The 10761-nt window shown below is 52.2% G+C and overlaps 1 protein-coding gene across 2 annotated transcripts in view; it reads right to left on the minus strand.

Annotated features, from left to right (window-relative positions):
- Nucleotides 1-3608, minus strand: part of PRKCB (protein kinase C beta) — a 268543-nt gene extending 264935 nt beyond the window's left edge. The window contains exons 1-2 of one of the 2 annotated variants that reach the window (XM_087729053.1): nt 3324-3608; nt 1743-1774 (exon numbers count right to left, since the gene is read on the minus strand). In XM_087729053.1, coding sequence (XP_087585179.1) covers nt 1743-1774; nt 3324-3526 — 235 coding nt within the window. In that variant the 5' untranslated portion in view covers nt 3527-3608. The remainder of the gene's footprint in view (nt 1-1742; nt 1775-3323) is intronic. The other variant, XM_087729052.1, reaches the window with a different exon arrangement.
- Nucleotides 3609-10761: the final 7153 nt, after the last annotated feature.

Below are 10761 nucleotides of genomic sequence, written 5' to 3' on the forward strand. Positions count from 1 at the left end.
GGAGATTTCAAGAAGAGACTGGAGAGCCATTTGTGAGGAATGGTGTAGGGCAGAGCTTCTCAACCATGGCCACTTGAAGATGTGACTGGCCAGAATTGACTGGCTGGGAAATTCTGGCCATTGAAATCCACATCTCTTAAACTTCTCAAGATTGAGAACCCCTGGCATAGGGTCTTCTGCTTGAGCAGTTTGTTGGACTAGGTCCTCCAAGGTCCCTCCAGCCCTAGGGCTTTACGTTTCTATGTTTCCTTCAAAGGAACTCAGCAAAATGACTACAGCACAAACTCAGATGCTATCATCCTAACCCAGTTGGCCTTTCTTTGACCTGTTGCATTCAATCCATCATTGGGGGTGGGGGTTCCCCTGGGTAAATACTGTAGAGGGAAGAAGGTTTACATGCCCAAGAAGACGGTGTCGGAATCCACCAGGACATTCCTGGCACCAAGAATTCCCCTTGTGTGAAATTCCACCCCTTTCACCTTCTTTGCACAAAACAAACTGCAGGAAACCCCACCATTTCCCCCATCACATCATATTTTACCTCCCAGCCAAACAGCTTTCAGAACTGGCTAACAGAATAAAATATTCACATTACACACAAACAAATCAGAGCTGCGGCCAAAAAAGAAAAGAAAAGAACCCCAACCTCAAAAGAAGTAAACAAGGTTGCAAATCAGTCCGGCATGTTATTAAAACAAGAGGAGTTTCGTAATTTCATATTTCAAACACGAACATGATTTAAATTATGGCAGGATCCCAGATGGGCCCCTCAGTTTGCCTCCTTTTCTGCATAGAAAAAGTGCTGAGCATTCACGGGGAAACGGTGTGTGTGTGTGTGTGTGTGTGTGTGACAGAACCAATTCACCAGCCCCAAAGCCTTGCCTACAAGTGCAAAGGATCCCCCCTCTCTCTCCGCTCTGCCTGGATCTCCCCCTCTCTCTCAAACTGGACCAAACCATCCATTTCTCCTGGAAGAAGCAAGCCAGGATGAGAAGCAACTCCTTGGGGCAGCTGCCTCCTCCTCCTCTGCCCCCAGATGACTGACAGAAAGACAGAGGAAGCAGTGGGGAGGGGGGGAGCACCTCAAATGAGCCTCACGTTAAGGCGGCTTCTTCCGCTTCCCCTTCAGCCTCACCAGCCACCCCCACATCCTGGATGCTGACAGGGGGGCCGTCCACTGCTGCTCAGAGGCCAGGCAGCTGGGGAGGGAGGGAGGGAGGGAGGGAGGGAGAGGAAGGGGCTGCTTTTTCCGAGCTTCCTCCCAGCTCTCCAGCAGTCATGGGGTGAAAGTGCTCCCTTCCTGAAGGGGAGAAGGAGCAGCTTGGCCAGAAGAGGGAGGCCCTCCGCGCTCGGCCTGCCAGAGGCCAGATAAAGAGATGCTGAGCCCTCCAACTGCCACGAAGGCGAGAGCTGCTCCTAGGAGACGTGGGCTGCAGAGAGGGGGACTCACTTGGAGTCTCCCCCACCCAGAGAACCTCCCCTCCTGGCCACAGAATCCCATTGGACAAGCAGCCCAGTTGGCCCAGAGAAGCCCCAGTGGCAGACACACTAAGTCAGCCGCAACCAGACATCGGCATGCGGCAGGATGCAGGCCTCGCTCCTGAAAGCCACCCTGTGCTCCCAAAGCGAGGCAGCCTTTACGGCCACATCCAGAGGACGGAGCCCTGCATGCTGACAGGTTCTGAGCCCTCCGCGGGTCTCGCACACAAGACAAAAATATACATCTTGAGCCTGTAACTCACCCTGACACTGGAAGCCTTGCTTTCCAAATCCCCTGCAAAGGAAAAAGACAGAAGAGCCGGTTAGAATTCGTTCAGGGGCCAACAGGCTCCTCTTCAATGTGGCTTCTGCGTCTCCAGGGGAGCCTTTCACAAGGCCCAGCACAGGTTGAAAAGAAAGAAAGCCAAAAGCCACATTTCATTGGACGAGGAGGAAGAGGTCACAAAGGTGGCCCCGACTCCCTCTGCAAAAGGTCCAAGCACAGCCTTCCCCAACCTGGCGCCCCACAGCCCTGCTGGACTCCAACTGTCTAAGTTCCATCCGGCTGGGCTGCTGACCCAGCTGGCTGAGACACCTGGGAAGCAATACCTGGGAAGGCCGGAAATGGACCCTAGCAGGGATGCCACCGCAGAGAAGCGGAGCGGGAAGACCCCCTTTGGTTCCTCCTGAGCTGAGAAGGGACAGGCTGGGAGGGAGAGAACTGCCAGGGGGCTGAGAAGTCACCATTGTAGACCCCTCCCATGACCCTTGTAAAGAAGGGGGAACTTAGCCGACTTCAGCATGGTCCAGCATAGACTACCTTTTCAATCAACCCTTGGCTGTGGGAATCACTTTCTCCTGCACTGGTCAAGGGTTCCTGTAACAAGTGTGGGTATTCAGCACATGCTGGAGAGACCCCAGCTAAAGGAGCCATGTTCACCTTCTATTTTTTGCCCCAAAATCATAGAGGATGGTAAGCTGAGAAGATTTGGCCCAGGCTTAAAGAAGAGATATTCTTGCATGTTATCTCTTGCCTCTGGTGACCCAAAAATCTCTCTTCCTTCCCCCTCCTCCCCCCTGCCATGAGTTTTCTCCCTCATGTTAAGATCCCTGTTCTGTTGGGGGGGGGGGTTTGATGTTCAGGGCCAGCACAGAGGCCAATTTCCCCCTCCTGAAGCACCCAGCTTGGCCCAAGTGGTTGCAGGGAAGTTTCAAATAGAGCTGGCTCTCCGGTGGTGGGAATTCAACCATTGGGTGAAAATGCCCATCATGCTTGGCCACAACACCTCCCTTTGCCCCTCCCTGTAGCTTATGGGAATGCAGCCCTCCTGACTTATTCGCCTTGCATTGCGACTCCCAGGACACCCCCACCCCCCAATACCCCAAGTTGCAGGGGCGGAGAAGTGGGGGAGGCTGGGACGGGGCCTCTCTGGAGCAGCTCTCCATCCCTATCAGCCTCCTTTCAGCCCGGCCCTCGGGCGCCAGCTGGCCGCGGACCATGGAACATGTAGCTCATCCTGTTCGGAGGGTTCCAGACTGGGGAAAGCCCGGCAACGCTAAGGCTGCTAACTGGAGAGGCGGGTCAGATCTCGGGGAGGGGGCGAGAGAGGGGCGACCCATCAGCCGGCCTTGAGAAGCGGCCAGCGAAAGTTGGCCGCTTGGCCACGAGGCCGGAGGGGAGGCGTGGGGGGGGGAGGGCAAGGGCGCCCCGCGCAGGAAGCCGAGCAGGAGGGCCAGGCGGGCGGGGGGGGGGGACGAACCAAAGGGCGACGCCGGCGCCGAAGCAGCCCGACCGGAGGGCGAGCGAAGCTTCCTCCCCCCCCCCCCCCGGGCGGGCTGCTCACCAGATGAAGTCTGTGCAGTGGCTGCAGAAGGTGGGCTGCTTGAAGAAGCGGGCGGTGAACTTGTGGTCCTTGACCTCGTGCACGTTTTTCTGCCGGAGGGCGCCTTTGCGGGCGAAGCGGACGTGGCTCTCCTCGCCCTCCGGGCCGGGGGCAGGCGGGAGCTCCGTGGCCGCCGCCGCCGCCGCCGCCTCCGGTTCGGCCATGCTGCTGCTCCTGCCGCCGCCGCTGCACGGATGCCGCCGAGCTGCCTGGCGCGGCCGCCGCTCCGCCCGCTGGTGCTGAAGCTGCGGCGGCGACACCTCTGGCCGCCACTGGGCAGAGGCAGCGCCGAGCCTCTGGCGCCCGCCCGCCCCGCCCCCGCCCCCCGCCGCGCCGCGCCGCCTCCCTGCCCGCCTCTGCCACCGCCCTCGCGCACCCCCCCCCGGGACCCCCCGGGTCACTCAACGCGCCTCCGCTCCCCTTCAGCATCCCGAGGGGAAGGAAAGGCCGAGGGAGATGAAAGGCTGAAAGGACACGACTTGGAGGGAGACCCCGGAGACATCGGCAGAAGGGGGGGGGAGAAGTCGGGGCTCCGGTGGCTCCTGCAGCAACGGCGTGCTTTCCATTCGGGGGGGGCTTCCCATCGGTCCCTTTGGGCTGGCCTGTCTGTCTGTCTGGCACAGGAAGCCCCCTAAGCTGCATTCTGGCTGGGTGTGCATTTGATGCTGCGTGGAGAGGACCGGAACTCAGGGCCCAGAGTCCAGGTTATTGTGTGAATGCAGACACTAGTCCGGAATACTGCCGGGTCAGAGCCCCACTCTGGAACCCAAGGATAGGATGGATGTGGCCAGAAAGCCAAGATGGCTGCCCCAAGATTGCAATGAAATGAGCCCCTGGTTTTGAAGTGCATCACACATAACTTGGTTTCTTCATCCTGTGGAGCCTGGGAACCAGGGGCCACAGGTGGGTCCCCAGAAGCCTCTACCAGATGCCCACTAAAGGGAAACCAGGGTAGTTGTTTAAAGGGCCCCTGATGCTCTTCCCAGGTTCACGACAGCCATAGCAGCCCTGGAAGTATACCAATAGCAGTTAGACTTATATACCGCTTTCAGCCCTCTCTAAGCAGTTTACAGAGTCAGCATATTGCCCACAACAACAATCCGGGTCCTCATTTTACCCACCTCGGAAGGATGGAAAGCTGAGTCAACCCTGAGCTGGTGAGATTTGAACAGCCAAACTGCAGAACTGCAGTCAGCTGAAGTAGCCTGCAGTGCTGCATTTAACCACTGCGTTACCTCGGCTCTATTTCTCAAGCAGGGCTGGACTCTTTGGCCCATAAATCACAGCCTCTGAAGTCTGGCAGCAGAAAGGCTGCCTTCCAGCAACAGCTTCTTTGCTTTGCTTTCCCCCCTACCTTACTAAGGAGGGGGGAGGGTAAGCCAAAGGCCTCCAAAGGGGGCTGTGGCCCCCAGTCAGCGGATGACGTCTTCCCCAGGCCCAGAGGCTGAGCTGCTGCCCCCAATCCTGCTGCCAGAATTGGGCCCTGAGCTCAGCGTTGAATCTCTCTCTTGGACTCAGGAAGAGAAAAGGATGAAGCTTCCCGGATGAAGGCCGGGCCCGTAGGTCACTTGAACGCTGGTTAAAGTCTCCCCTATGCTGCCTTCTTGGCTCTGCCCAGAGATGGAGGATCCTAGCCTCCTCCCCTCCAGGCCTCAATGGCTGAGCACAGGTGGACTTTCTCTTCCCTCCAGTCCAGACTGAGACCACGTTGGGCAGCCCAGGTGTAGGACCAGCATCTCAGCAACTAGTGATGCTGCACAACATTAATAAAGCAAATTCATTGTTCTATAAATGTCTCCCTCCCTCTCCCCTCTCTGTCCCCCCTCTCTCTGTGTCTCCCTCGCCTCTCTCTTCCTCTCCCCTTTTCTCTTTGTCCCTCCCTCTCCTCCCTCCCTCCCTATCCCCTCTCCCTCTCTCTGTCTCCCTCTCATCTCCCCCCCCCCTCTTTCTCTCCCTCTCCTTAGCTTCCAAATAACACATTGTTGAAAAATATATTTTTATAGTGCAGTAGTACAAAATACTTTCCAGATATAAGTTTGGGTATTTTTTATTGTTGAAGAGTGAGAGCCATGGCAGAACAGAAAAGCTCCGCCAGTCAGGAGCATCTGAGATCCATCTGAGACCCCTGGGGGTTGGGGGGGAAGTAGGCTGAGAAACCCATCTTGGCTTCCTTCCAAAATGGAGTGCCAGCTTCCTCCCTCCCTCTTTTCTGGTGGCCTTGCAAATGGCTCCCCTTCTGCCTCTTCACCTGCTAAACAGGCACCAGTGTGGCTTCCTTACCAATATAGATCTTGATAAACTTTGTGGATTAAAAATAAATAGAGTGGAAATTAATATAAATGATTATCGGTGGCAGTCATTAGTGCTTCCACCACAGGCGTGCCAGTTCAATTTTTCTAGCGGAGGCAGCATCTGGATGGGCGCATGATAATGAGGGAATCATTTCACCAGCAAATATCCTTTTCTGCGACGGGATGGTGCATGAGTGAACCATCCAAGTAGGCAATGAATCTCTCCTGGCTCTTCCAGCGGGCAGCAACACACACACACATCTGGCCAGGAATCAAACATCTGGACTTCACAGGAGGCAGAGGTCTTGCTGAGGCTTTGCTGTGGCGTAAACTGAGCCTCCGTCTTCAGAGACAAGAGGCCTGGATTTTTAGGGGGTCATGAAGGGAAGGCTGTGGGGTTCCCAGGAATTTATGGATGCTCCCCCAGTAACACTGGAACTACAGGTGCAACTAGTGCAGCTCTCCTTAACTTAATGGCAACGACACACTGCAGAAGATGAAGGGGCTCCGGTTTTGCTCCTCTTTGCCAACCAATCTGGGGCAGAGAGAGGGGGGCAGTGGGGGGGAGGGGGGATAGAGAGGGGGGAGGGATATGTCCTTTGAAAAATCCCAAATTCTGCAAAAACCAAATGAGGGCTTCCTGAGATCATTCAAGACTGATGTTTTACAAGCCAGTGACTCTATCCTTGTTCACAGCTATTTTGTCCCAGATTTGAACAGGTTTTAATAGACTTTGGATCAAGAACACCTTGACCAGGTGAAACAGGCCAGCCTCAGCCCTTTTTACAGGTGGCCCATCTGAACAACTTTGGGGGGGCCTCCCTGTAGACAGTCCTGAAGTCAGCCAAGGTGAATGAGGGATGGGTAGGAAGAGTCGACTGGCACCTTTCGATCGGGATCCCCAAACTGGGTGCAACTTCAGGTGTGGGGGGTGATGGGTGCTCAGAGCAGCAAAGACACCTGGGAAACTCTCTGCTGCCATCCCATGTCCGTCCAGAGTTTTGCAGCTCAGATCTAACCATCCTCCTCCTTTGCCTGAAGTTTGAAAAGTTCCGGTTAAAACTTTCCTAATCAGATAGTTGATTTCCCACTGGAAACCAAGTTTTTTTTTAAATCAAGATTATCAAACCACTCTGCCAGAAGATAGAAGGCTGGGGATTGCAGTCATCCTACAGCATTATCCCAGAAAAGCATACTCATAGACGCAAGAATTTGACAGCTCAACTTTCTGAGTGGGTGTAAGGTACAGTTTGAGCCTGCAAGATATTCTCTTTTCCCCCCATTGATCCATGAAACAAAGCAGAGCCAGCAGGAGGGGGAAGTGGACCCAGAATGCTCCTTAAAGGAGCAAACCACTGCTTTGGTTGAAAAAGTGCTCTCATTCTAGGAAATGTAAACATTTTAAATGAGTTTTAAATCCACCCTTCTAGCAAATTCACCCTGCCAGCCAAGAACAAAAGCGTTTTGAGCAGGGAATTCTGGATTTTCAGTAAGAAGAGCAAAGACTCATTTGAATGTTTAATCCTCGGGCTGCGAGCTGTGCCATTGTGGGCAGGTTGCACCCCGTGTTGCCTATGGCTTGGTTTCCTTTCTTCACAGCCTGTTTCCCTGCTCTGCCCCCAGCTGTTTTGTCAGGGAATTTGTGGAACAATTGCACCTTAGGAATTCCCTGATAAAATGCACTTCCACCTTGACTTTCAGGAGTTTCAAAGTCTGTTTGCACAGAAGGGCCGAGGAAGAAGCCGTCCACCAGCCTGGGATGAGGTCTCACCAAGACCAGCAGGAGCTGAAGATACTCTGGAGCTTTGGCCACTCTTTGCAGCCTGCAAGGTCAAAAGAGACACAGGTGAATTCTCGGCCATTTGCAGGGGGTCTTCCTGGTGCAACCTTGCTAGCCAGAGGGTTTGGAGTGGGTGATGGAGTCCCCTTGATGAGGAGATCTGCAGCTTGGAGCCTCCTGGATAAGTGGCCACTGCAGGAGCCCAGCTTCTGGGATGTCCTGAGAGACAGTTTGGAAACTCAGGTTGCTACAGAATGCAGCAGCCTGATGCAAACATCTGGAAAGGGGACTCGCTGATGTTGGGGGCAGTGTTTATTGTCCATAAGATTCCAGGCTCAACTGGAGGTGCTTCTTTTCACCTAGAAGGGCTTACAAGGCTTGGCCACTGTGTCCTTGCAAGAGTCTCTACTGGCCAGAACCAGCCTGCTCCAGGGTCAGTTTCTCAGTAGGAGCCCTCATGTGACCTTGCTGCTCCCACTCCAGGGAAGGGAAGCTCCCACCTCACTAGATGCTACTTGATTTTATGCTGTGATTTTGTACTATTATTTTGCTGGTGTTATGAAACAGCCTTGAGGGTGGTATAGAAATATGGCCATGAGAAAAACCAAGGAATCAGAGGCCTGAGGTAAAAAGAGAAAGAAAAGGACACGTAGACCAAGCTGAAGTACAGCTCTCTTCCCCTCCCTATCTTGCAAACAATCCTTGCTTCTGGCATGCCCCGCAGGCAACTGCATCCATGGCCTTTTGTTCTTTAAACCTCTCACCACTCTTTCTGATGGACTCCTCAACTCCATCCAAGCATCCCTTTCTTGGGCTCCCTTGTTCACAACCATCCAGTTTGTCCTTCAGAGGGTGGCTTTGCCATCACATCCATGCATCTTCAAGATGACGAATTCCTCTCAAAATCCTCCCTCTTTTATGCTTGACTCTCTCTTCTTCTCTGTCTCTCCCCTCTTTCTACCACTTGCATGTCTGCAGTCTCCCATCGCCATCGTGCTGAACCAGTTGCTTCTTCTGCATGCCCAGTTCTCACGACCAACGAGAGGAAAGTTCCCTTCGTGGCTTTTTTGGCTTTGTTGCTGGCAACAGACCATAAGCCAGCCATGTTTCCACCAGCAATTGACAATCTTAGATCCTCTCCTTCCCTCTCCCATCTGTGAGAAGCACCCCCCCCTTTAGAAGAATAAAATATTTTGGGAAATATTTAAAAAGGCAGGATAAAATATTTCCCCTAAAAGAGAAATAAAAATCTTAAGGGAGACAGAAACTCAGAGCTTCAGCTCCCTTCCCACAGCAGATATTTTCTGCCCCTTAAGAAAGATTGGGCCATCCTATCTACAAAACATAAGACTTTCAGCTCCAGGGTGATGTGATGAAGACATGACCCTTCGGGGCATAACAGGATTAACCCACTGCCATCTAGCAGACTAGAGCTCACTTCATTACACAATCTCCTAAGGACCCTCAGAAACTTCAACCAAACCTAGCCCAGACAAACACCTAGGATTTGTACTTTGTCTATAGAGCCAGCTATGATCCTTACATAACTCCTACATGGCCCCATGGGAGCCTGACAACAGCCAATAGAAAATATGTTCTTGCACAGGAAGAGGAAGCTCAAGTGCAAAGCCCAAAACCCCTTGCTCTCAACTCCACGGAGTCAGCTGCCCAGAGCCACAAACCAATGTGGTTCTGCTTCATCATTAAACCATCTTTCCAAGGAGCCTCCATGTTTCTAATGTCTTTCTCCCAGCTTGGAACTGAACCAGATGAATATTTTTTCCAATACATCCTTAGTCAACTTCCTACCACGTACAGAAATTCAAACAAAGGCCGATGCAGAGGACGGATGGCTAATGGTCAACAGCAACCCTCACTTGAATGTTTCTGGGCAGTATTTCAGAAGGTAAGCTGCTCCAGTTGGGTTAATACCTAGAAGGGAGTGTTAGTTGGAAAACTCCAAGGGTTGGGCCAGACCAGGACTTCAAACAGAGTAGAAGGAGGCCACTTTCAACCACTGACCTGACAAATCAATGTATATGTCCAGGACATCACCAAGAGTCATCCTTGATTCAAGGGACACTTCACTGTTATATAAAACCAAGAGAAGGATTGTGGGAACTGCCACCTCATTCCTGCGCTTTGCATTCACTCGATGCCAGTGTGCCATGAATTCTGGGGGAAGGGAGCTGGGTGGGAGGAGGGATAGTTCACTGCTCACCAAATCTTTCTGGAGACACAACTTCAAAGTTAGACAGCTGGGAACAGCATGCAGCTGCATACCAGCGAGCCCACAGCTGAAGAGACCATTCCCAAATTCAATCCATTTGAACAATGGGAGACTAGCAGTGGGAAGTGACTCAGGGATGGGGGAGTTAAACTTAGGAGATTTTGGCATGCAAATTTCAGTTCTCGCTTTGCTCTACTGTATTTCACTTCAGTAAACTATACCATTTTCACCAAACGGAGTCGAGGATTGTTCTTAAAGGTTGGAGATTAGGAAGGGCTGGCAAGGATTTTGGTTCAAAACTGCACCCAGTCAGAAAACTGGATTCACAGACAGTTGGGGCAACTGGGCCCGCAGCTGCCCTGCACTGGGTTGTTCCAAAAGAGGAGCTTCCTAGATCTTCCTCCCTTTTGCAGCTGCAAAAATCAGGTTCTTAAAAAGCAGATTGCTGTGCATACCTGCAACAGGCCTACTTTTGGAAAACTGCCACCATGAACAAGCCTTCACAGAGAAGCCAAAATGATGCAGCACAACCTAGCAATTGCATGACTGCACACCTGCTCCGTGTTCTACCACAGTGTTTTTCAACCACTGTGCCGCAGCACACTAGTGTGCCGTGACATAGTGTAAGGTGTGCCGTGGGAAAAACACCTGCCTATAGTCAATATAGGCACAGAGTTAAAAAATTTTAACATTTTCTAATGGTGGTGTGCCTCGTGATTTTTTTCATGAAAAAAGTGTGCCTTTGCAGAAAAAGGTTGAAAAACACTGTTCTACCAGATGCCAGGATTTCAATGAAAGTCTTACCCATATTAAGAAAAGTTTTCAAAAAGTAGGAAGAGCTGGACCAGGCAGACAGATTCATTTCCAAGGAGGCTAGATGGACCACCGAGCTCAAAAGAGAATATACACAGAGAATCTTTCAGGAGATTCAGTTTCGTTTATGCTGATCCATCAGCCAGAGTGAATCAGGCAATTTGGTCACTGGATAAGACAAGCTTTTTTCCAAATGGGAACACAGCCATTTTTCATTTTTCTCCAACTTCAATTTCTTTCTTTGGCTCTGTGACTCATTTGCTTTTTCCTTTCTTTTCATTCTTG

Source organism: Thamnophis sirtalis, unplaced genomic scaffold (genome assembly GCF_051295495.1).
Source record: "Thamnophis sirtalis isolate CommonGarterSnake01/CBP01778 unplaced genomic scaffold, rThaSir2_p1.2 scaffold_14, whole genome shotgun sequence".
Taxonomy (NCBI): domain Eukaryota; kingdom Metazoa; phylum Chordata; class Lepidosauria; order Squamata; family Natricidae; genus Thamnophis; species Thamnophis sirtalis.